The sequence below is a fragment of the Grammomys surdaster genome, unplaced genomic scaffold (assembly GCF_004785775.1).
Source record: "Grammomys surdaster isolate TR1022 unplaced genomic scaffold, NIH_TR_1.0 363, whole genome shotgun sequence".
NCBI lineage: Eukaryota > Metazoa > Chordata > Mammalia > Rodentia > Muridae > Grammomys > Grammomys surdaster.
The window spans coordinates 13,259,760-13,287,471 of record NW_021604782.1 but is presented as its reverse complement, the minus strand read 5'-3'; the positions used below and the strand labels follow the sequence as shown (position 1 = coordinate 13,287,471).

Sequence of the window (27,712 nt, the reverse complement as noted above, 5' to 3'; positions counted from 1 at the left end):
AGAGAGAGAGAGAGAGAGAGAGAGAGAGAGAGAGAGAGAGAGAGAGAACAGTGGCAGCACAGAAGCACATACTATAGGGGAAACTAAGACTGTGGTAGAAGTAGAATGAGGGCTAAAATTTTGACAAGAAAGTGAGAGAGAACATTAAGCCAAACACCAGTAAAGCTTACACTGAGATTATCAATGTGACAATTAATTGGGTTCAACAGAGTGCACATATTATGTCAAATGACACAGTATTCCACATGCAGAGGACTGGCTCGGACAGCTCTCTGGTTTCTATATGCTTACCATCTGCCTACAATGGAAACAGAGGTCCCTTTGAGGTTCTCCTGCAAGAGAGACATGGCAGAGCTGCCTGTAGCTCCTCCATTTTCCCCATGTGATGGTGAGATAAATGCTGGGCTTTTGTGTTACTTAGAATCCCTTGGATCCCAGCTTCTAAAATCCCTCTGAGTCTCTCCACTCTCATGTTTTGTTACATCAATGACATGGGCTTGTCATGTAGGAATGGTGCCTTGCAGAAAATATTCTGTTAAAACTCAATATTCTTTTTGCTTAGATGATATACACGTAATTTGATTCTACAGTCCCTAAGATTGTTGATACTTTGGGGGAAAATATATCAATAAGTTGGTAACTCCCTGTGTCTTTCTCTCTCTTGCTCTCTCTCTCTACTGTTTGAAGTGAACAAATCTTTTGCAAAATGAGTAATTACCCCTAACGCAATTTATTTTGTATATTTTACTTTACTCTTTCGACTTTTGTTTGTGTAATGCAACAACTGTATTATTAATCATTATGTTTTCTAGCTTAAGTATGTATTTTATCCTTACAGTGTCTTCATGAATTGAAGAGGACAGAGTTTTTGTTTCCCATCTGTTAGAGAAGAATAATGAATCTCGGAGGAGTGAAATAGCTTGAAGGGGGCCACCAAGCAGTGTCCTGAAAAATAGCTCAGGGGTCCTATATCATATATGTTTCAATTGAAGCCTTTAAAATTCTGTAAAAATACAGTGGATGACCAAGTGAACTTTTCATGGTCATTTGCATGTATGCCTCTTTAATCTTTTAAGTTATGATATGGTATTCCTGTTCTATAATATGAATTGAACTCCTACCCATGTTGATTCTCACTGTGGAAACTGAGACCAATTTAAATACTCAAGGATTCCCATTTCCTCTGTCTTCTAAAAATCCTAACAGCATTAGCTCCTGTTCACAAGATATTTCTGCAAGATAAAAGTAAAGAGACTTACTCATTGAAAAATAGTCTTATAATATTTTCTTTGAAATTATAATAAAATGAACAAGACTAAAATCCATGGTCATGAAGGGACATTTGTATAATCAGTGTCTCTCACAATAATCATGTCTAGCCCAGGCAATATTTATAGTGCATTGAACGAACATTTTTCATCTTGGTGAATGATTAAAACAGGAATGATAAACTTGGAAATTAGGACTCTGAATCTGGGTCAAAGGCAAGTGATTTTACAAAATCAAGAAGCTGTTGAGTTCAAACCCCGCTCTGACTCCTGTGCCTGGCTTCTTTAAACTACCTTGTCTCTGTTCACTGCTTCTACACTACGCATGTGAAAGTGACTAATTTTGAAAGCACAGGGATTTCCAAGGTCTAGCTCCCTATATTCACCAAACCAAGCAAAGATTCCTTAGCATTAAGTCCAGCACGACTGTATCCCACTGACCCATGGACACAATGGGGTTCACATAGTATTTATTCTGTGATCTTCCTTTCATCTGCTTTGCTTGGTATGGAAGTCCCATGCTTCTTATAGAGGGAAAATGGATGACCCAGCATTGCAACACAGGCTCTGAAGCCAGGCTTTCAGGAATCTAATAGTGCCTCCTCCAGTCTTACATCATCTTGTCCTCTGGAAAAGCCTTTTCTTAACCCATTCTAAGATCAAGTTTGTTGTCTATAAGATATTTAGCATTAGAACATATCTCATAAGGTCATTTGAGTGTGGGCATGAGCTAGCAACAAACACACAAAGATCCTAATACTACTCAGAAGGTAATGACCTTTCATTTTATCTTTCCATCCTCCATCATTACCAAGGTCCTATTCTTATAGATATACACAGAAGTTGAGGGGGGTAGGGGAAGAGAGAAAGAGAGATAGGGGAGAGAGAGAGAGATAGGAGAGAGAGAGAGAGAGAGAGAGAGAGAGAGAGAGAGAGAGAGAGAGCTAGAGCTAGAGCTCTAGGCTCCTTTCTGTGGCTCTTTACATAGCCTTTACTTTCAGCTCATGCCACAGCATACCTTGTTCTGGTGATGTGCATTCCTCCTAGTCCTTGAAGACAGAAGAATGAGTGGATTCATCTCTAAATCCTCATCTCACTCACACCAGGTTCAGGAAACTGATAACGGGAATCACAACCATAGCCATAGTGAAGAAGTCTTAACTTTGGAACAGATATGAGACAAAGTCTATGTGAGGAGGAAAAGTTTAAGAGGGGGGCTGTAGCCATAAAGATGGAAAGTTATCAAACCATGGAAGAAATTTTGTAGCCCTACTTGGACCATAGCTCTTAGGATGCTCTAAGTGTTAACATCAGGAATAATGACATGTTTTCTATCTCTGAGGGATGTATATGTTCCCAGCAGTATAACAATTGTTTATTGTGTTGTCTATGCTACTTCTGATAAGTAAAATTGGTTTAGCGTACTTATTTTCCCAAGATGAATACCAATTTGGTGCTGGAGGGATAGCTCAGCAGTCAAGAGACTATAAACAGACTACCTAAATTTGGTTCCCAGAATCCAGTTCAGGGGACCCACACATGACATTAACTTTAGCTCCAGGAATTTCTACAACCTCTTGTGGCATCTGCAGATACTTGTATGGAATGTACCTATACAGTCTCAAGAACAATTACACATAAATAAAATAAATCTCTTCACTTGTTTCAGCAGCATATATACTGAAATTGGAACAATAAAGAGAATATTATTATATTCCAGGTGCAAGAATGGCACAAATTCATGAATCAATGTATATTTTGCATCAGTTATTATGAATGTTGTCAATCAAAACACTACTGTATGATTCGGAGACATCACCCCCAAGGCCCTCTGTTGTAAGTAGCAGGCAATAGTTGCCCCTTTGTCACAGCATTCAAGTATCTCAACAACATTACAGTCAAGTCACATTTAAGTTCCTTGAATAATTGTATTTGAGCCTTAATACTTATTTTAAAAGAAGAAGAAAGAAAAGGGTAAAAAATAAAGGAAATAACATAAAAGAATCACGGTGGTCAACCTAGACAAATGTTCAGCAGGTTAGAGATAAAGATTCAGGATCAGAATGTCTTGGCTCCAGGCTAGTTTCCTTCTGCCTTTCTAGGATGTGTCTCTAGCTCCCGATTCATCCCATTTTATCTGACAAATATGGAGGAAGCAAGACAAGAGTCAGGGAGGGAATGTTGGAGGCAGTGACCAGAGTCCTGTGCCTGTTTGGTGTCTAGTACACATCAATTAAACTCAGATCCTTCCTAGTGGTCAGAGATGTCTACTCTGCATCCATTCCAGAAAGTTGGTAACAGACCCCACCCCCAGTCTATATACATCCTCAATCTACTCCAGCTTTGAGGAAGGCTTCTTTTTCCTCTTTGACAATAATATGCAGACAACCATTTCTGATGATCACTCACAACTGGATGAGGCTAGAAAAATTCAACAAACCCAGTGAAGAGGCTGAGCCATGGGTCAGGAGCAATTGTCCATTGTGGTTGGTAGTTTCTCAAGCAGCCCGGATCACTCTACATAGTTCTACTGCAAGAACATAACCAATGTCAAATAGACCAGATCAACCCATGCAACTGGAACCTCTATCCCATGTCCTAGGAGGCCTACAGATAAATGACAATGGAGAGCTAGCACCTAAAAAATACAAGTTTACAATTTGGTCTTCAGTGCTTTTGAAATTAACAAGACTGAAATTTTGTTGACATTGCAAAGAAAAAGCAGATGTTAAAGACACCTGTTCAAAGCTGGTGAGCTATCAGTAGGATGTCTCACTGCATTGATAGAGAGACTAGTTCCCAGGGAATAAGAGACCTGCCCCAGGTAGAACAGCCATTTGCGTGAACAACATCTAAATAGCAAGTCTCTATGGAGCTCCTAATGGTACTCTGTTTTTGTTTTATTCCAGCCATGTTTCTCAGTGAACCAACTCCAGCCCTCATTCCCAAACACCTCAGTCCTCCCCACTCACTCACTAACAGTGCAGATGCTGCTTTTAAGAAACAAAACAAGATTATGTAAGAGGACAAAAATTTGGCCATGATTAAAGGGGTGTTTTGGATCTGTGAATTCTGTCTTCTCACTTTGCCAAAGGGAAGACTGAAGTAGACAGAGAAAAAGTGACTTGCAGAGAAAACAATGCTTTTAAATGCAATCTTTGAATAACCCTGGTTATATTGAAAGTAGTTGTAGTCAGGTCATTCCTTTTAAATAATCACATTCCCACTTACGTTTCTTTTGCTTCTTATACTCTCGCAACCTTTGCTTTCTTCTTTTGATGTCATCTTTCTAGTATCTTGGCTTTGCTTTTCTCAAGGAGTGGGATTAAGATACCTTTGGGGGGGGGGTGTGAAATGCCTCAGTGAATAAGAGTATTTGCTGCACTAAACATGAGAACTAGCGTCCAGACCCCAGCACCAATGTAACAAGCCAGACATCCCATTCACATCTGTAATACCAGCTCCAAAGGAGCAGAGACAGGACATTTCTGGGACTTGCTGGCTTTCACATATGTGAGAAACACACAAGCCCCATGAAAACAAAGAAAGGCTGCATCATAGGAATAAGTAGAGTGACAGATGAGAACACCTAATGTCCTCTTCTACCTTCTATATATGCATATTCCTGCACTTACACATAAACATATACTCATATGCATATGTACATACATAAACTTGGTTGTATAATATACCCATAGTAAGAAGTCTCCTGGAAGTCTGCAAGTACATCTCAAATGGCCTTGTTCCTCAAGTGTCAGTGAAGGGCTCAGCCATAAGTGGAACATCTATATTACGTTCTCTCCCTTGATGGCTCAGAGAACACTGCAAAAGAAAGGGGCATGCAATGATATATGTCAGTTGAATTCCATTACTCTATGCAACAATCTTACCCTCAGTAATGTCATTCCTTCCTTACCTCTCTATCCTGTACCTGACTTTGGGACAGGTCACAGAGCCACAGGTCAAAGAGATAGTTGCAGTCACAGCAGGAAAGTATGCCAAGCTTCATGCTCTGAGACACCAGGGAGTTGGATTTCTTAGCAACAGGTACAGAAAGAGTAAATAGGAAAGTGGACAGCAAGCAGCTTCCCTGGTCTGTGATGATAAGTGATGACTGTGCTGGAAGCAAGTGAAAATGAAATCATAAAAGGATGACAAAGAGGGAGGATGGGAGTCAGAATACTAGGCTGATGAAAAAGATTGTACTTATCCAATATCCTCCTAAGGCAACAGAGCAGCCTTCTGATATGCCCTGAATTTGTATATGCCTCCTTCAACAGGAGATGCTGCAGACAAGCAAGATAACTGACGCCAGGCTTCAGGAAAGATGGAGTAGAGTCATGGAAATTGTCTGCTTTGACATGCAAAACCATATAGATAAAAAACAAAAACAAACAAATGAACAACAAAACTACCATATCGTTGACTTTTCAAAGCCATACTTTGTGCTAAGTATATTTTTCTTCTACTAAAACAAGGTTCCAAGTGGACCTCTCCCACTCAGAAGCAACAAGAACTCAAGGATATGTAATAGTTTCAGCAACAATTTATGTGCCAAAGTCCATGCTAAGGACTTTAAAAATATATCTTTTGAAATTTCCAGCTGATGCTTGGTCTCAATCTCATTATATGTTAAGTAAAAGGCCCCAGAGAGAAAAGCAACTTGTACCACTTCTAGTAGCAGGCAGAGGATTTGAATCAAGAACAGGAATCTTCCTGGGCTGACCACTTTACCAGCCCATTAGCCAAATGTAATTAAGGGAAGAGCACTGTTCACTTTAAAGTGCTTTAGATAAAATAAATCCAGTTGCTCATGATCGGTGGGGTTCCCTGCATAGGAGTTTATGAAGAGAGAATGCATGCAGCATAAAGTGAGATCTCTGTAAATAAGAGGTAAGAGACAAGAGTAAATATTTTAAAGCCAACACACAGCTCATCTGTAGCTGGCAGTACTGAGTTCTAGTAACTAGCATGATGGAAATTTGCTTAATTGAATTCCCTTATGGGAACCACTTTAATGAAGAGATTAAACATTTTTTAGGTCTGCATTATTAACCACATACAAATGTGTGTTTTTAATGTGCTTAAGGATATTTCAGATTCATTTTACCTTTTTTATAATACCTGCTTGGAAATGTAATATCCTCATTATAGGAAATACAGAAATGTCAGAGGAGTAAAAAGGGTAAAAGTTTCCTTAAAATGGTTTTAATTTAATGGCAGTAAAGAACTATACTGCCAAAGCCAGCGGAAGTGCTCCGATAGTTCTGGTAGACAAAAGCCTTTAGTCCTAACCTTGGCTACCCCAGAGACTAGTCCAGATGTTTGGCACAATTTCTTTAGTATCTGAACCTTGGCTTCCTCTTCTGAAAAATGAAGGTGGAAAGATCTGAACTAAAGGATCTTTAAGGGCTTTATCTGCTCTGATGTATAATAGAATTCTATTTTGGACACTTCCTCAGCTCAAGTTCACAATGACTGCTTTGCTGGCAAATACCTGTCCTGAGGTGAAGGTTTTTCCATTGGTATTCTAAATAAAATTCATCTTGCATCTATGAGTATTATATTTATATGTTCATCAGTACTTCCTCCATTCATTTATTTCTTCCCTCTGTCCATTTATTCAGCAATTAACCTGTCCTTCATCAGCTATTAGTCTATTTTATTATGATCCAAGGTGTACTGACAAAACTGAAATTAAAAAAAAGAAAAAGACAATGACCAAAACCAAAAAAAATTTTCTAAGAAACCTTAAGCTTAGTGTGAAAAACAGCCAAAAAAAAATGGACTATCCCCCTTATGAATTGTCTTTAGCATTTGGTTATTAAATGCTTCCATGGGTGCAGTGGCGTATTAGGTACTGGGATGCAGTCCTAACAGGAGGTGAATTATGTCTGTTAAGGAATGTTCACACTGATGATAGATGCAAAGATAAACAGGTATTCCCAATCAGCATGCTGACATGTGTCTCAACAGAGCTACTCTTAGCCTGTCATGTAGAGGCAGAGTGGGAAAATGTACCTATCTAAGAAAGGGGTAAATAACCTTTAGTGCTAGCTGCCAAAGGCTTTTCATCTGACAAGAAAGAAATGCTTAGTTGCAAACAGAGGAGAATTCTCTGAATCAGCAAAATAAGAAAGAGAAGTCAATAAAGCCAATAGCCATGGCACTGATGGAGATGTTGCCTGAGACACACACCCCACTGGTAAGAGCGATCATATCCAAGAATAAAACAAATTGTCCAGAGAGCAGAGGTTAGGGATTTGGAAAGACAAGGCAAATGTCTAAATCTTAGTGTTCAGAATTGATGAACATTTAATCCAGTCCTCAACTTTGTATCTGGAAAAACTAATCTCTATGGGAGAAAAAATAAAGAGACAATACTTGTGTCTTTAGAGAATATGTGGGTACTACCAGGGATCATCTTAGAATTAAAGTTAATGAGGAGAAGCAGAATAGGTTGACCATTGTCTGCCTAAGCTACAGCCTGTATTCTTCTCTACCTTCATTTGTTCTGTAAGATAGTGGCATCACTGTCATCTCATTCCCAGTGTATAGGTGAAAAAACTGAGACCAAAGAGATAAAGCAGACTATAACCACCCCTGCTTCCCTAATCACATAACTAGACAGCACTGAAATCTGATCTGTCTGCCTCCTCCCAGCCCTGTGGGCTTTGCCTTCTGCCTACTTCCTATTCTCTAGGCAGCTCTATGGAAGCCCCTAGGGTGGCTGCTTCTCATTTGCAAGATACATATTTGTTGTATACTGAGTGACAGTAATTAATGATCCATCTAAATCAAGAAAAACTTGTTTAGTAAGCACACGAGGGGGAAAGAGAAAAATGCAGCAGAACCCTTTCACTGAACAAACTTCTCAGTGTCACAAAGATCCCCCAGCAGACATGGGAAGGGTGAATGAGCTGAGCCCTTTTAAGAAGAAACACTGATGGGCTGAGAGAAACCAAAGGAGCTTTCTCCTTGCTCACTGTAGTACGACTTCCTTTCCCTTTGCTAAGAGTAACTGTTTTACCTCTCCTGTTATGAATCACGAGGTCTGTATCTTTTGGCAGATCATAAATCAGTTTTGGGAGTCTCGAGGACAAATCCCAGGACTTTTAATCTTTAATATTAGACATGTTTAAAGTGGTGAATATTTCATGAAGGGGCTGTTGCATTTTAACACATCATTAACAAGTCCTGCCCCTCCCCCTTTGGTAAATTACTGCTATCCAAACTCAAGGCTCTCAGCTCTCTGAGTCAATTTTCCTTTCCTCCTGCAAGAACCAGTTTCTTAGATCACACACACAGCACACGCACTCAGAGGACCACCCCAGGCATGATGATTGGGGAAAGCGTACAGAAAACATTACTGCCTGTGAGAAGACCCCCTGATGATCTGCCACATGCTCAGAGTAAAGGAAAGATAGATATCTCTATTCTGTTTCTCCTCTGTCCTTCAACCATCTTTTGAATATTTCAGATTCTATCCCTGATCCATTCCCTGACTCCATATACCCTCTTACTGCCTTTTCATTCTGACCAATACTTATGAAGTCCAGGCTATTTTTCAAACACTTGCAAGGTGCTGGCCACACAAAGATTGAGACACATTCTAATACACAGAGTGAGTTAAAGGTTTGCCTGTTCCTCTCAGAATGCTTTATGGAAGGTCAAATGTATAACATTCATGGTTCCTTGTTGAAAAGAGGAAGCTTACTGGATAAATAAACATTTTGAAACAAGTAGTTCTGGGAAGACTTTCACAGCCTTCTACTACATAGAATCTTGTTTATGTGGTTTACACTACACTAAAAAAAGAAAACAATAATCCATAGGATGTATAGTGGGTATAGATGGGTATCTGTAACCATGGTGACCTGATTTCAATTCCCAAATCCTCCATAGCAGAACAAAAGAATTGGCTGATTCCTGCAATTTTCCTGTGATCTCTACAATAAATAAAATAATTAAAGACTTAATTCACAATTTATATTTCATAGAGGTTGAGCTTGTTAGCATATTTACTTGGAGGCTCAGAATCCTCTTCAATGAAACAAGGAAAACAGGAAGATTTGCTTTTCTTGAAGCCAGTTGAAAGAAATCTACGTGCCCACGAGAGTTGATTTGTGGACTCTTACCAGTATCCTCAACTCTCAAATGTGAGTTCTCAGTTCTACTTGCTCCCAGCCTGTCTTTTTTTTTTATTTCTTAAAAAAATATATTTTCAATAGATTCAAAAGATGAATTACTAAGAAAATATTAAAACTGAAAGTTACTATATCTTCAACATTCAATAATGCATATCCCCCACCATGCTGTGAGAAGTTTGGATCAGAACAAGTAGAACATGATTCACCAAAAGATGGGAAAGAAAGCAATCAGACATTAATAGCCAGAGAATGTGTTAGGCATAGCTGATAGCTAATTGCTCATTGGACTTATATGATTGAGTACTGGGGCTGACTCTCCTCTGGACAGCAGGCTGATCCTGGGCAGTTTCTAACGTTTCTGAGATGAATGTCACAAAAATGACTCCACACACGGTTGGACCACAAATAGTCTTTTTTTTTTTTCAGTGTAAATATGGGCAAAAGAATCTAAGTGTAGTGTTTTCCCATTGAGCTCCAACCTCAGCCATAGAAGTTTTTCAAAATAAGGTTGGGAGGCAATTGTGTACATTATCCACATGGAGAATCACCCCACTGAGAATACTGTATCCCCTAAATTTAATTTTTATAGAATATATTTTTGGCAAAGCATCTGTCAATATTTTACAACTATACCTTGGGTGGAAAATAACAAATTTAACGTTAAAACTTCACACTTTCCGAAATGGACTGAGCAGCCGTCATAAGTATCTAGTGGAGCCTTCTGAAAACTGTTCTAGAATTCTGAAGTTTGAAATAGACACATCATGCTAAAATGAACTTAGCCAACAGGATGAGAAGCTTTGCACAGTGGTAACTGGTTGGAAGCCCTTGTGCAAACTCACACAGACATGGCCAGGGAAGAAAACAAAGGGGCACAGTAGTGGGTAGATAGATACAAGAAAGGAAGCACAAAAGAGATAAAGAACAAGACCAGAGCAGGAGAAAAACAAGAGAGCAGGTGAGAGGTAAAAAGATGTAAACAAACAAAGAGGTAAACTGCAGGCAAAACACATTTTCTAAAAGAAAAAATCCAAAGTTTCTTGAAGGAATTGACACCACAGACACAAACGAAAAAGGCTGGCTCATTACACTGGAAAACATTTAACTTTCTACTTATACTTGGACAATACATATATTATATCATACTATACAAACATACCTATATAAACATATACATATAAATATATATGTGATCAAATATGATACGTAGATTTATTTTGAAAATAGGCCCGCTGTCACTACTTGACTATTTCATATTTTTCATAGCAAACTGTAAGCCCCATTAACCACTGAGTAATACCTTTTTTCCTTTGAGTCTGTGGTGTAGAACTGAGAACTCTGGTTGAGTGTGTTTAGAATGTGTTAGATGGACAGATGTGTAACTGAATGAAGAAATGAGCATATGCATAAACTCTGTGTTAACCACAGTCGTCAGTGGATCCAGCACACTTTTTTTATGAGGCCTTTCCTAAACTAGCAAGTTGATTACTTTTTCCTGGAAAACAAGGGAAGCAAGAAACAGCATATGTGTAGAGGTAATGTATAAAAACGTGTTTCTTTTTGCTTCCAGGGGAGTGCAGTTGTCATGAAGGTTACGCTCCTGACCCAGTCCACAGACATCTATGTGTTCGCAGTGACTGGGGTCAAAGTGAAGGGTGAGTGACTCAGCACCTCTGGGCAGGGGAGTAGAACACACATTCATTTACATCCCAGTCTAGAATCTGCAGAGAATAAGAAACTGCATAGTGCACAGTCCTAAATGAGATCATCTTTACTAAACCTCTTCCCAAAGGCACGGGAAGAGGGGTTAGAGTGATTATAAGAGCCAGAGGTAGTGTCTTACTACAAACAAAGGGTATCTTTCAGACACAACAGAATAGATGCCCATATGAACTCACAGGAATTGTGATAGTATGTAAAAGAGGTCAAGCAAGATGAAATAGCAGCATGAAATGGGGAAAAGTGGGCATGAGGTCCCAACCATGAGGAGATATTAACATATTGATTCCTTCTGATAGTTCTCTTAAAAGAGATAACCCTTGGTAGGTCAATCTCCTCCCTGGACAAGTCTCATTCCCAAGAGTATTTGATCAACACAAATTACACATGATTCATTGGGAGAAAGGGAAACAGAGAGAGAATGTGAAGCTGGGTGGGTGGGGAGACAAGAATAGAGATTAGAGGAGTTGAATAGTATCAAAACATTATATGAAAATCTCCAATAATTAATAAAAGATTATTTTAAATATGAATCAAAACACATTGTACACACTTCACACACACACACACACACCTCTGCATACATCCTAGTGAAAAGCGAAACCTATTTCTTTTGCTAAATCACACGTCAATACTAGTGGCACACGACTGCTGAAGCTTCTAGAGATCAATCACTGATGCGTTACTCATACACCGAAATGGGAAATAATAAAGTATGCTGAGGAGGAAATGGGTTTTTGAACATGAACTCAGAAATAGACAAGCGAACTTAATAAAAGTGTTGAGTCCTCTGTAAAGTGTCTAAGACATTTCTTTAAAATGTAGACAGTCACCTCCAGCAGGTACTTCTATGGAATATCATTGTCTAGCTTCTGTTGAACAGTTTGGCTCATACTTACTTCAGATTAATGCCATGTCTTGTCTTCTTGCCTTTCTTTTCGTGCATACGTCCTCAGACCTTGGCCTTATACAACACTGGAGAGGGGCTATGATCTGGTGACAGGAGAGCAAGCCCCTGAAAAGATTCTCAGGTGAGTTTAAAGTCTTATTGGGATATGATATTGGGGAAAGGAGAAAGGATAGACAGGAGGTGTGTTTGTGCAGTCTCAGAATGTTGATCCAGAGTCTCACTGAGTATAAAGGAACTCTCACTGGCACTGATGCAGTATCATGACCTGGTTGCTATGGGAATCTGATTCCTGTTTGTCTGGTTTCTAGACAGGTAATTGAACTAGAGAAGACATTACAGATTATTCTGTCTACCTACTTAAAAAAAAATATTTTACAACCCCAAACTCTCTTCCTATTACCACTGCTTACCATCACTATGAAACTGTGTGTAAAGCTTCTATATTTAACCAGATAAAGGCACACAGTGAATTAAGTAGCAGTGCCAGGGAATGGAATGTTGCTTTAAATTGGTTTAGAGTCCACACTTTTACCCTCTGTGCCAGACTGCTCCTTCTAACTCTTTATGGAACTCCTGCTGGGCATCCGGATTGCTGGCAAGCAGAGTGGCAATAGTCCCTATCTTTACAGTGTCCACTCGTTACTCGTGAGAAATTAACAAACACCACAATGCAGCGCAAGGGCTGAAAGATGAATGAACTTAAGAAGCAAACATCAGAATATGAGAAAATCTGGTTAATGCCGTGCCTTGGGGAATATAGAGAATTCAAGCTGGGTGGAAAATGCCCTATAAGGGAGGGAAGAGGGCCCCCCTTTTTCTTTTACTCTTTGCTTCCCGGGGAGTTCCCCAATGGAAACTCTTAAATTGCAGGTCTACTTTCAGCTTGGGCCAAGGCCTCTGGCTTCCGGTCAGCAAAAGCTTTGTGGTTCCACCGGTGGAGCTGTCCATCAACCCCCTGGCCAGCTGCAAGACCGATGTGCTCGTCACAGAAGACCCTGCAGACGTCAGGTAGGGAAGTCATCTTTAAGACCCTGCATAGAGGACTTCTTGTAGTCGCAAAAGGCCTTCTGTTTCAGAACCACAAGCACTCTTATGAAGGAAAGAGTTTAGTAATGTTGATAGAGGTCTGGATAGATGTAAAGAATGTTGAAGCTCCATCTGTTATTAAATTCAAGAAGCACCTTCCATTGTTGTGCAACATTGGCTTGTATTCTACCACCATGACTCTCCTTCTGGAATTTGATTTAGAAAACAGGAAAAAAAAAACTATCCATGTCTGACACATTATCTCACTCACTGTGATATTTATGATGAATGAGTTTATCATATAATCTTCATTAATTAGCAGTATGTTGGTGAGTCTTGAAAGTTTGAAAGGTGGGTCCTTTTCCATTGTGAGGATGATGTTCTGGAAAATCCACAAGATCTGAACTCCCAACCTGTCAAACCCTTTGATCTTCACTCATGGAATGAATGTGACTACATTATTCCTTTCCTGCCTTGTACCTTGCAAACAACTTTCTTGTAGACTCACTCTCCTTTCTTCTAGTTAGTGGCTTCTACATTATGCTGTCCCATTATGTGGTGCACATCTCAAGGTCATAGAAAATAATTTCCTTAGATTTGTAATCCCCAGTTCCTAGTACATATTGGACATGTACTAAATGTTTATTGATTTCATTAAGTCAGGGGTCTTAGATCTGATCCTACTACAAGCCTGGAGTTTTCTAGTGTAGACTTCTTTCTCTGTCTCCAATTTGACTAGAGGAAACCTGCTAGAAATTATGACATAATTATAAATGAACTCTAGTCTTAATTATAAAAGCAGCTTGCCTATGGCTTACTGATTTGTTAACTAAAATTAAAACCTGATGCTGATGACTACCTGTGACTATCATCCTACCATTAAACAATTGACACAGGTTCACTATGAATTGAACTGCAGTAAACATGTATTTGTTGTCTTCTGAGAAATCCTTGAGAGGTAGCTACATTTCACATGGAAGGATGAGAGTAACATGATTTTCTATGCTACCAATATTTTATAGAACAGTGGTCTTTTTTAAAATGATATAATATTGGGGCTGAAGAGATGGCTCGGCAATTAAAAATGTTTTCTATTATTCCAGGAGACAGAAGTTCAGTTGTGAGCACCCACATTGTGTGATTTACAGTTAGCTACCTGGAACAACAAATTTAGAAAAATCCAACATCCTCTAGGGACTTCGGAGGCTCATGTGTACATGCCAACACATATACACACATAATTAAAAAGTTTAAAGAAAATTTAAAAAACTAAATAAGGTAATAAATGAATAACATTTATAAAACGCAGAAGCAAGTTATTTAAAACTAAAGAACAAAACAATTTTTACATATAAGCTGATGCGTCATGGTTTCCATCATTTTCATCTGTCTAAATATAGAACTGGAATAGATGACATTTGACGAAAGCTTGTTAAGACTCTGGGCATTGCATGTTGCAAAGGAAGAACAACCTGCAGCAAATAGAACCACTCTCAAGGAGCTCTAATGATCTCAACTGAAACCCTGTAAAAGGCACTCTGTTTGCTTTCCACAAAGCTCTATGTGGTTGACATTGTTCTTGGGATTTTAATGAAGATACATGTGTCAGATGTTGCTGTGGGTGAGCAGCCCATTTTCACCATGTGTAAGCAATATGATACAACCAATTCTTATTTTCTATGTTTCCAGTTCTCTGTCTAAAAAATGAAGATAGCATGCCTTCCCCATCTAGTATAAGAATAATGGCTCATACCCACTGACGGTACCCTGTGTACTAGATCATTTACTGATGCAATTGCATCTTTAAATCATTATCTCATGTGGCTAGGCTGTTATTTGCATTTTATTTATAAACATTAAGCAGGCAGACAAAACATGAAGTAAAGGCCTAGGTTGTGTTCTTTTTTTGGAAATGATGAAGCCCAGTTTTAGCCTTTAATCAGCAAAAGCAGACAAAGATTATAGTCTTCCATGTGAAGTGATTTGTACTAAGTTACTGGAGTTTTCCAAGCTACATTAATAAACCTTGTTTGACATAGCATTGCCCATGCAAGCATATCATGAGCATTTAAAGAATTAATAAGTTCCAGTCAGGTAATATGTTAGAAATTAATAAATAATAGATCATCATTATAGATAACCAATATTACTGAAATGGAATCAAAACAAAGAGATTAGAATGAAGACTGAGGCAATTGAAGCGTAGGGGAGGCAGAAGTGCACACTACAGTACGATTCCAGGAGTAACTTGAAGGTGCATTGCAAATTTTGGCTGGGATTCCAAACCTGTGATAAATTTGAGGACAAAGTTTGAGACCTTTCACAACCAGATCCAGAGCAGCTGTGACACATTGTGGTACCTGAATTTATTGTAACTAATATCAATACATGATCAGCCAAACAAACAAAAAAAAAAAGCAACTGAACATTTTGTATAGTTATCACAGGAGTGTAAATTAGCTTAACCACTGCAGAAATCTGTCAAATAGTATCTACCCATGTTGGATGTACAGACGTTTAATTATTGACTTCACCACTAAGTATTTATATAACAGAAACTTCTGTGTCTCTGTGTGTGGGTGTGATAATATGTGTGTGTATGAATGTAATAGTACTGAAACACAGAATCTGGAAACAAAAGGATATAAATGTTTTTAGAATGATTTATACTATTAGGTTTACTGATTTGTAAAAACCTTTGTATTACTTTGGGTAACAGAAGGTTAATGACTAAGAGCAGGTTGGAGGGCTTGGGCTGATCAAGTTTGATATTTTCATCATAGCTGTGCCTTTATAAACATTTTCCCCCAAATATTCATCAAAGTACACGTTGCTGTGAGAAACTTTTATTTTAATTAAACATAAAGTTCAATGTTTAAAGTTACAAAACTAGGAGTCCAGCGGAACCACTCCAGTTCACATGTTCATTGCATCACCTCTTGCATTGTAGATTTTCTGTGGTTCTGTTTACCCTTGAGGACATCAAAGATAGAAGAATTTTTGCTTTACTATTGTTTGTTTTCTGTTTGTTTTTTATTGTTTTGTTCTTATATTGCACAATAAAGTGAGAAGATTGAATAGTCTAATAAAGCACTGAACTTGACAATGATTAGCTCTCTAGAGACAATAATTATCATGCCTCTGATGGTAGCATAATGGATTTTCTCCTCTTTTACTTTTTAATTCTTTTCCCTTTCCATTGCAAAAAGAATGCATCCAATTGATACATTTTTAAATCAACAGAGTCTTGGTGGTGAGTTCTTGCACTAATCTTTGTGTCATAAGATTTAGGAAAGAATTTAAATAAGTATGTTCAGTCTCCTGTGGTTTGCCAGGCCTGTGGCTTTATTGACATAGGCATTTCTATTGAATAAACAAACAAACAAACATCTTGTGGGGGTATTCAGAGGATGCATTGAGAGATAAAGGGGGAAGAACGAGTTGTTTTCAGAAGATAAAAAGAACATTGGTTATTAAGTGTAAATTGTAGAAAAGGCTTGGCTGGACAAAATCTGGGGTGGAGGGGAAAGATTTCAAGTCAGAGGGGTAAAGGGGCAAGTGAAGAGGATTCTTTTCTGGAGGCTTTCTATTCTTTAGCCTGCCCCAGCATGAAGCTGCTGGCATGAGAATTTCAGTATTGGAGACACTAATGATGTCAGCTACAAAGGTAGGGTAGCTAAATTTCATATGAATTCCTTTCTGTTCTTAAAAAGATTGAAAACAGCTTGTACCTGGTGCCTCTTGTGTGCCAGGCACGGTGCCAAGCACTCTAGGGTTACAGACATGAATAAGGCTTACCTCTGCTTTCAGAAGTCTCATGGCTTAGCAAGGAGCGTGGAACAAGAGGCAGACTTGAGAAAGAAAATAAAAGTTCCTTGTGGCGAGGGAAGCATGGCAAACAACGCTTCTTGCTGCACACTGGGCCTTCTTCACAACTTCGCCTGGAGCTGGATCTTCTTATAAGAGAAATGTGAGAAGAGCTATTGTAGTTAGAATAATAATCATCCACGGAGCCCAGCATTTGGAGCTCCTCAGTGATTTTTCTATGATCTCAATCAATGAAAATGAAATTGTGAAGTGCTGTTAATTCCTGAACAATGTTGAAGGAATAATGGGACATCAGAATGCAAGCTAACGTTGCACACTTGGTGATCGCTTTCACATTGAGTTCTTTCTGAATAGAATTAAGAATTTCTTTTTGTTCTTTTGCCCTTTCAATTCCATGCTCTGAAAGTTTATTGAACACCTATTATGTGGAGGGTTATGTAGTAGAGGTACAAAATATAAGGCAAGAATCTCAATGAATTAGAAGAGACAAAAGCCACAAACAAAAAAAAAAAAATGTACCTTGTGATATTAAATACAGAGAGAAATTTCCAGGCTGGAAAAAAAAACAAAAACAAAAAAACCTCACAATGCTAGATAGGGTCAGTCTCATCTAGAGGTTAAAAAAGGGGGGTTTACAGACATGAAAAATCCCTGAGTTAGATATTCAAGATGTTATTTGGTCAAGCACTGGTCTAAGATTACCTAGAAGCCTGTCAGAAACACCAATTCTCACAATTCGTCTATAATAGTACCCAAAGGTACGAGGCCCTAATGATTGAGCCTTGTAAATACTATTTGTTTTTATATTTAAAATGTTTTTTTAATAGATGTTATTAAGACTTTTTAATATATCCTGGATTTCCTGGCTTATGGACATGACTGAGAACATCATAGGAGGTGTTTTTATAAGAGAGAGGCAAAGGATATTTGACACATCCAGGAGAGAGTGTGAAAAAGTAAAATGTTAATGTGTTATAGTCATGAGCCAAGAAAGCCAATAGCCAGCAGAAGGTAGGGAACATAAAATCAAGACCACACACACACACACACACACACACACACAAAGAGAGAGAGAGAGAGAGAGAGAGAGAGAGAGAGAGAGAGAGAGAGAGAGAGAGAGAAAAAAACAGAATCTCCACAAGATGGCTGACCTTGATTTCAGACCAGCAGTACTGATGTGAGCATTCTCCTTATTAGTCTAGCCACCCCAATTTGTGTGATTTTTCCACAAACACAGTAAACAGATTCCACCTACTGAATCAGGTATTTTGGAGATCAGCCCACCAGTTTAATGGAGCAGGTTTTTGGATGATTCAGATATGGACTGCAATCTGAATCCAAGTATACTAGGAAATGAAACAGAACAGAATTTCCCTGCTCAACTAGAAAATAAAATACATGAGAGCTTGGCCACTCTAGAGTAGCCCTATCTTCTGGTATAGTAGGTTAATATATTCCTAAATGTTACAAGAATACATTAGTCCTATATTTTTCATCCTTCCTTCCTGGTTTTAATCTGGGACGCCTTCTTGTGCATACTGTTGTGCTAATATCCAGTCTTACAACCTGAGACACTTTGCCATAGTAAATATATATATATATATATATATATATATATATATATATATATATATATATATATATCCATGGCTCAATATGCCTAACACTGCAGTACATACAACATCTCGTGTAGCTCAGATAAGTCATGGCACTTGCCCAAGGCTACAGCAAATAAATGTCAAAATCAGGATTTGAATCCTGGGAACCTGGACCATTTGAGCCCATGTTTCTCATATGTTGGCTTTGATGCCTCTGGCCAATCACGTGACTGTAGTCACTGTTTCAGATCAATGCTTGCAGGAACAAACTCCTTTACCCACCTTGTCCTGAGTGACAAGTTCTCTCTCTAAACCAAAATGGTAGAGAACTTAGCTTCATGCATTGTGATTACAGGTAGTGTAGTCCCCATGGAAAACTCAGAACATGCCAAGTATGGGATATGGGGCAAGAAAACACCACAAGTTTCTTACCCATGAACAAAGGGCCTGAGGCTGGGGCTTTCACTTCTATCTGACTGCAGTGGAGCAGAAAAGGATGCATGAGAAAGACTCTGGAAGAATATTAGAGATAAAACACTTGTGCTATTTTCTCCAACCTCTCTTTTCCAAGCTGTAGACCACGTAGACCAAAGGCAGTGCCTTTATTCACTATGTTCTGTAAATGTGAGCCACTCATGCTAAGGAGAATTCTTATACATATACATGTGGAGGGCTTGCTTGTATGGTAGACAATATGCTAGCTCAAAATCTATAAAGAATAACAAGGTAATAAATGATGGGAAAGGCATAGATTTTGGTAATCAGCTACAAGCTGATTGTGAGTTCTGAGTGCATATCTTGGATCAAGTCAGTTTCCAATTCTGTAAAACCCTGAAGGAAGAAGCTAGTGACTTCTTTCATATGATGATAAATATAGAGAGGTTTGGATTTCACAGCATGTTCAATTGATGTTCAGTGAGCAAAAGGAATATTTATCTTTCTCTCTAGGTATGTATGTATGCATGCATGGATACATGTATGTGTCATCTGTATACACACTGCTACACACTGCAAAAAGATATTTCTCTGTACTAGGTAAAGAGCAGTATCACAACTCCGTGAGTTTAAAGAAAATTATGTGGAAGGCAGTTTGACAACATGGCCATTTAACAAAAACAAAACAAAAAAAGGCAGTAGGTAGCCCCACACCCAGAGTTCAGGACTTCCCAGACATGAGCACTTGAATAGGCTTATATTATGTTACATGTAGTCCCTCCTCTGACCAATGTCTCAAATCTAATCAGAAAGTGGTTGGCTACACATAATCATTATGTCTGTAATGCATTAAATGGTACAGGTTCCCTAGCAGGTTGGTATTGTACCATTCTGGATCAGGCTATTTAATTCTTCTCTCTCCTATCGGTGTACATAACACCTTATGACAATATAAAACTAGGCAGCAGACAGAAAGTTTTTTTGACTACTTTGAGGTTGACTTCTCTCTTTCAACCAAAGTAAAATGTATTGTGATTTCAGAACTATAGTTTTTTTTTTCATCTAGTTGTCATGATCAAACAAGAGCAATGACAATATCCAGTGTTGTTTTTTTTGTGCTTCTGGATCTCCCATAACCCCTAGACAGGTATCCCATACCTTTAATATTGTACTTTTATTTTCTGCCCCTTGAACTCATCAGACGCTGGCAGAGAAAGTATATTTATAGGCACATATTGGTAGAAAAGTTAGAAATGTATTTCTGTTTCTGGTGCAAGGGTGCTATGGGACCAGAAGATTCTTGACCCATGAAATAAAAAATCATGCTGTCAGACTCCTCCCACCATTTATCCATTCCTTATCAGTTCTACAGAAATTATTTTACTCTCAAGGCAAGAGATCTTTAATAACAGACTTAAGAGTTTACAACCCCAAGATTGGAGTATTATCTAAAGTGAGTAGAACGTACCTTCATGAAAATTTAATTTCCAGTTCCACCAGTCACTAGCAAACCTTAGCCAAATTATTGAAGCCTAGTTAACCTCTGTTTTTTAACTATAAGTGGGAATAACAACCACAGTCATGACTTTGGATGTTCCTGAGATGTAAACTACATCTTAACTGCATACTTGTAAATGACAATGACCAGCTGTGTCTGGTCATTTTGTCATCTGTGTCTGGATCTGGCTAGATCCTTTACAAGTGTGAATTCTAGCTCCTTCCAACTAATGGAATAGTTACTGTTTATTTCCAGTTGAGGAAGCCAATGAATTAAGTTCTGTACACAATATTACTTGAGTAGTCAGACAATATTTAAACCGAGACTGTTAATCTAGTGCTTTACTCTGCCTGCTGTGGATGCGCAGAAATGTCTCAGTAAAATAGGGGGCCAGGGTTAATGACTGTCCATCTTTGCCTTTACTGACCATTGTGGGCAAGTATTCTTTCTTAATTTTTGTTTTTATTTTTATTTTTAAGTTTTAAGGTATGCATGCTTGTATGTGTGCAGGTTCACATGTGTGGAATGCACATATATGTGTATGTGTGTGGAGACAAGAGGACAGTATGAAGTGCAGTTCCTCAGAAGCTCTTATGCTGCTTATGAGACAATCTTTCAGTGGCCTAGTACTCACTGAGGAGGTTAAACTGGCTGGACAATGAGTGAGCACCATAAATCTACACTCTGCCTGATGGTTGGATCTTTGTTTGTTTGTTTGTTTGTTTCAGTTTTGTTTGGGTTGGGTTTTTATTTTTACTTTTTTGTTTGCTTGTCTGTCTGTCTGTTTGCTTTTGATATTTTACTGAAGGGCCAAACTCGATTCCTTGTTCTGTCCCTCTAATGGAAGGCATGAATCCTTTTTACAAATGTAAAATAAAACATAAATGGGGGAAGAGATTGTAATTAATTTAGGAGTCCCTTTGACAGTCTGCTTGGTTCATAGATTGTGGCATCTGGCTTTGCATTGGACCACCAGATTCCTCCTTAGTTCTGGGAGATAATGCCCCTCTAATAAAAATCTGTGTATAGGCCACCGCACTTGCTACCTCATGGTTAGATTCTCACCTCTCTTCCCTTCCTTTCCCACTGCCTGTCATTCAGCCAATGAGCCTGGAGACACATATATTTTTCCCATTTTAGTTTAGCGATCATAATAAAAGTGAAGTCTATTAGGATGAGTTTCTGCCCAGGCTCTGTAAATCTCTTCAAACACTTCGCAGCGTGGGATTTCTGTTAGTCTTTGCCACAGGGAAAGCTGTACCATGTACCAATGGGCAGCCCAGGTGGAGGGCTCAAGACACAGCCTCTGCTAAATGAAACTCAAAGGGAGACTTTAGAATATAAATATTGAAATGACCCAGGTTGGATAAATGGGAACCAGTTAGCTAAGCTTCCATCTTACATACAGGAAACACTAAATTATTAAAATTTTAATAAATGTAATAATAAATATTTGATGTTGAATTATAGACGACTTTGCAGTTACAGTGAAGCTGAGAAATGACTTGTTATATCTGCATTAGAAGTTAAATACTTTTCAAATGGGACTTGCAAGACTGCTGCAAGTCTCCACATCTTCAGACTAAAAGGAGAGACAGACATGAACATATGTACACCAGGCAAGTATCCTGGGCTGGTAGTGAGAATTTGAGAGAAGCTTATGGCCATTGACTATTGCCAAGCATATTCATTTATTGCCTGTGATGTGGAAAAATTGGTGAATGTCAAAGGTCTTCCTTAGTTACTCTCCATCTTATTTTTTTAGAAAAGAGTATCTTATGGAACATACAGCACATGGATTCATCCAGACTGGCTGATGAGTGAGCCCCAGGTATCCTCCTGTCTTGGCTTTCCTAGCACTGGGATGCATGTGCTCCTGCACATGGTTCTTGTTGCTGTGTGTACTTTATGTTGGCATTAGGTATCTAACTGAGGTCATCTGCCTTGCATGGCAGGTAGTTCCCTAATTCAGCCATCTCCCCAATCTGTTACCCTATTTTTAATCTCGTATTTAACTGAGAAGGAAGTTGACATCCTAAGGACTTAAGCAGAACAGTTGAAGGGAAAGCATTGAAAATGGAAAGTAGACTTTTGATCTCTGCTCAATCCATCATGCTGTAAGACCTCCCTCCATGTACAGCATTTTTACGCTTGGTATAACTCAGAGTGATTTTAGTTGTAGGGGAAAACAACTTGGTTTGAATGACTCAATGAGACTTAAATTGAAACGATGTCCGGGGAAACTCGAGAGATAAGCTCACAAGGAAGATGTGATAAAGATTAAGGGATTACATACTAAGATTCTGTCTTTCTTTCTTCATTTTTCCATTATGATGGCTTTATTCTCTCATACTACGTAGGTCATCCCTTCTCATTCTCTGCTGCCTTCCATATTGCAGGGAAGTTGTGGCAATACTCATGTGTCATTAAATATGTGTGTTTCTTGTTACAAAGGAATAATGCTTTTTGTTCATAAGATAATCTTTGTAGGATTCCAGGGAAGGTATATCATTGGTCTGACATATGTTAGAATAGGATCACAAAGAACAGACGTTGGGAAAGTAAGGATCAAGGAGACAGATACTCCATCCCATGTTGCCCAATCTCTCCTGAGTCTTATTCTTATAAGTTTTATCTTACAAGTTGGATTAAATCAGAGATGGTTGGTATCAGGTTTCCCTCACACCAACTAAGATAAATAAGTAGTCGCTGCCTCAAATGTTTATGTTGGGAAAATTTCTAAGACTAAAGTGAGTGCTTCTAATTTTCTATCTAATGAGTTTACGATTTTGTTCCCTTGTCAGATGATGAGAGATCATTGGTTACCAACAGTAGAACTGTCTTATTCAATGCTTTTTTATTGATCTGTTATCTCAGGAGACATATATAGCCAAAAATCTGTTCTTGGTGCTAGTATATTTGCTGAGATAAATTTCTGGCTTGTAGCAGAGTTGGCGCCTCCTATGTAAGTACTTCCTAGATTCTGTCTGACACAATCATCATCATTCATATTAAAAATGAATTCTAGGATAGAAATTACCCTCATGAAAGGAGTCTCAAACATTGCCATAGTGTTCAAAGGTATGTGTAAACAATTACAAACTCTCAGAAGACAGAGACACTTTTCCCCATCCAGCTGACCTCGAATAGATGGTCTTAAGTTATAGCACACACTCTTTCCTATACTTCTGTTGTAATCTCTGCTGTGTGGTGTGTATTAGTTTCATGGAGTTTTATATAAGTTCTTTTGATTTCATCTTCAGCAACATTTTCAGTTTTGCAAATACTAACTCTGGAGCAGTAAAGACCAAAAGAAATTAAAGTGAACAATTATTATTTCATCTAAACCCCACTTCATGAAGCTGAGTGGAATGATACCTTTCCTTCAATGTATCATATACATCCATGTAAGTAACATAACTTCTGTATTCAAAATACATGCATAAGGACAGCATGGTGAGGAGGGACAGAGGGAAGGACATATACACACATACACACAGATAAATGCAAACACACACACACACACACAGATTGAGAGAAAGAGAGAGAGAGAGAGAGAAAGAGAGAGACCCACACCACTTGATTAGAAGGATCCAGACATTTCAGTGAGCAGACTTGACTTCTTTTCTCTCACCAACAGAAGAAGCCACTACGAAGGAGAGACCTAGCAACAAAGGGATGGTACACTCAAATTTGAAGCATGATCTCCCCCAAAGTTTTGGAAAAGTTCTGAAGAAACAACAAAGGATAAGCAGTATGTTGTGACTAAATCTGTGATTGAGTCAGCTACGGGTATTAGAGAAGCAAGATGAGGGCAATGTTTCTAGAACACAGAATGATAATTCCCTGGGACTCTGACAGTCAGCCAGGGATCCAACCAATTCATTGTGACCTCTCATAAAAGGTGCTGAGAAGTTCTGCCTCACTCAGTAGGAGAAGTCAACCCAATGGAAAACTAGATGAAGAAGCTCAGTGAGATAACCCACCATTTTGAGGTCCAGATAAGGGGAAAGTTGAGCTGAGGGTGAATCTAGGAAAGCACTCAAGAGATCCATCTGTACTCCTGTCTTCCAAATACCTGTACTGACTCACATTTTCTCAAGTAGCATCCTTTCTTTCAATCCTTCTTCTACCCATGAACAAATCATACAACAGTTTTGTAGTTTGAACCATTGCTGCTCTCTGCCTAGAACCGACTCCACTTCCCTCAAATTCAAATACTTCAGAATAAACGTACAAACTATGTAAGATGACATATATTTTTGAATCTAAAGCTAGGAGACCATCACTTTGGTTACCCCATTGATTCCCTTATTCCCTCTTGCTCATTTCTCAAAATGACAAGTACTCTCCTGGACTCTTGCCTTCTCCAGTGATGGCCCTGGGCATGACACTCACACTTTCCTTCTAGCCCATGGTACACTCTTTCTCATCCACTAGTTTTGCATCAGGGTCACTTCTTCTGAGAAGCTTTAAATGAATTTGTCCTTTTGGCATTTATTGTCATGTCCATAGTTGCTTTGTTAGCCTTTCTAGAGTATGTCTTTCTAAATTAGAAAACAGTGCTCTGAGTGCATGTAATAGTGTAGAAGGAACCCACTCTAATCCCTCCTGGTGATCTGTATGATCCTGAAGGTCATTGATTTAATCTTAACCACTCAAAACATCATAAGCAGTTCAGAGAAAGGCTCCAAAACATTTGATGACTCAAGTTTGATGTGGTCTTTTTTGATACTGAGAAGATATTTTTATACTATCAACAAATATTTTTTTGCAGATACTCTGGTGCTAACTCCAACTATCACCTGATCCCTCTAAATATAAATAACCTGCTTCACAGTATGTACTCTGCTGTAGTGCAGCAAGCTATGTTTGCTCAAGTGATTTCGTGTAACAGCAGCACTTTGGGGCAAGTGGAATAAAAGTATATGGAATAAAATCAAAATGAGAAAAAAAAACTTAGTTTGAAAAGTTTGAGAAATTTTATTCCTATAATTGAAGTGATTATGTCAATGTTCCAGACAGCAGCTTTCCCATAGGTGTTGATATGTTAATGGATGTCAAGAATCTTTGGAAGTAAATTCCACATACTCTGGACTCCCCAATATTGATCCACTAGAAACAGGTTTGGTCCCTGCATTTGTTGAGACACACTTCTAGCAATGTCACATAGTCCTTCAAGATTCAGGGACTATGCAAATTAAACCAAGAATCAGAAAAAGTATAACCAAATTCTCAGGGGCCTCTTTCTTTTTTTTTTATTGTCATTATTTTTTATTGGATATTTTATTTACATTTCATATGTTATCCCCTTACCCCATCCCCCACCCACCCGGGAACCCCCCATCCCCTTACCCCTCCTCCTTCTTCTCTGTGGATGTAACCCCCACCTACCCCCCCCCACTCCCACTTCCCCACCCTCAAAATTCCCACCCCCTGGGGCATCCATCCTTCATGAGGTCAAGGATCTCTTCTTCCACCTGTGCCCTGCAGGGACCTCCACTCTTACATATTCAACTGAAGCCCTGGATCCCTCCATAAGTGCTCCCAGGCTGGTGGTTTAGACCCTGGGAGCTGTGGTTGGTTGGTATTGTTGCTCTCCTCATGGTGTCACAAACCCTTTCAGTTCCTTCAGTCCTCACTCTAACTCCTCCATTGAGACCCTCATGATCAGTTCAATGGCTAGTTGTGAGCATCTGCCTCTGAATATGTCAGACTCTTGAAGGCTTCTGAGGAGACATCCATATCAGGCCCTTATCGGCATGCACTTCCTGACTTCCACATCACCATCTACCTTTGGTGACTGCACATGGGATGAATACTCAGGTGGAAAGGTCTACAAATGGCCCCTCCTTCAGTTTCTGTCCCTCACTTTGTCTCCATATTTGCTCCCTTGAGTATTTTGTTGCTCCTTCTAAGAAGAACTGAATCACCCCCACTTGGTCTTCCTTTTTTATGAGCTTCATGTGGCCTGTGAGTTGCATCTTGGGCATTTCAAGGTTCTAGGCTAATATCCAATAATCAGTGAGTGAATACCATGTGTGTTCTTTTGTGATTGGCTTACTTCACTCAGGATGATAATTTCTAGTTCCATCCATTTACCTAGGAAACTCTCGAATTCATTGTTTTTAATAGCTGAGTAATACTCCATTGTGTAAATATACCACATTTTTTGAATCCATTCCTCAGTTGAAGGACATCTGGGTTCTTTCCAGCTCCTGGCTATTATAAATAAGGCTGCTATGAACATAGTTGAGCATATGTCCTTGTTATATGTTCGAGCATCTTCTGGGTATATGCCTAGGAGTGGTATAGCTGGATCCTCAGGTAATGCTATGTCCAATTTTCTGAGGAACCGCCACACTGATTTCCAAAGTGGTTGCACCATCTTGCAGTCCCACCAACAATGGAGGAGTGTTCCTCTTTCTCCACACCCTCGCCAACATCTACTATCACCTGAGTTCTTAATCTTAGCCATTCTGACTGGTGTGAGATGGAATCTCAGAGTTGTTTTGATTTGCATTTCCCTGATGACTAAGGACACTGAACATTTCTTTAGGTGCTTCTCGGCCATTCGAGTTTCTTCCATTGAAAATTCTTTGTTAAGCTCTATACCCCATTTTTTAATAGGGTAATTTGGTTGTCTGGAGTCTACTTTCTTGAGTTCTTTCAGGGGCCTCTTTCAAAGTATGCACATGAGTAGAGGGAGGTCCAAGTTGGAGCTGTCCTTTCTTCACTTAAGCAGTGGATGAGGTCCACATTCTCTCTACCCAAATGTTCAGAAGTCTTTATGTCCTTATGGTTATCTAGCATCATTTATAAAACAGCCTGATTGGACAGTCCAGTGCTGACTTCATTCCAGACAAGTGGTTCCCCAGTATCATCTAGAGTGGGCAGAGAAGGCAAAGAAAGCACCAAAGAGTATGTGTAATAAAATAAAGGATATGTCAATAGAGCTTTTCCTTCAGTACTGTGAATATGAACAAGAGTATGTCTGTGTGCCTATGGTTGTTGACACAGATTCCCCATAGTCTGGAGCAATCAAGCCCTTTCAGTCTATGTGGAGACAGCTCATTCTTTATCTAACATGCTGGTTCCCCAGCTCTGCAACACACTATCTAGACAATAATGAATGCATTTCCTTATCTTTCTGCCTCAGTTTTCACACTTGCAAACTGAGGATAGCTGTAGGACTCTGGGTGAGAAAAAAGTAAGATTCTAGATAAATGTTTTGTGTGAGCCGTTGGTCATTATTATTTTTATGTTTAACTATTTGGCCT

The 27,712-nt window shown here is 38.9% G+C and overlaps 1 protein-coding gene and 1 pseudogene across 2 annotated transcripts in view; both read left to right on the top strand.

Moving 5' to 3' along the window:
* Positions 1–27,712, top strand: part of Astn2 (astrotactin 2) — a 931,927-nt gene that overhangs the window by 419,657 nt on the left and 484,558 nt on the right. For both annotated transcript variants that reach the window (XM_028779954.1, XM_028779955.1), the window contains 3 exons: positions 10,989–11,073; positions 12,094–12,168; positions 12,918–13,055. In XM_028779954.1, coding sequence (XP_028635787.1) covers positions 10,989–11,073; positions 12,094–12,168; positions 12,918–13,055 — 298 coding nt within the window. The remainder of the gene's footprint in view (positions 1–10,988; positions 11,074–12,093; positions 12,169–12,917; positions 13,056–27,712) is intronic.
* LOC114631668 lies at positions 2,929–3,029 on the top strand (annotated as a pseudogene).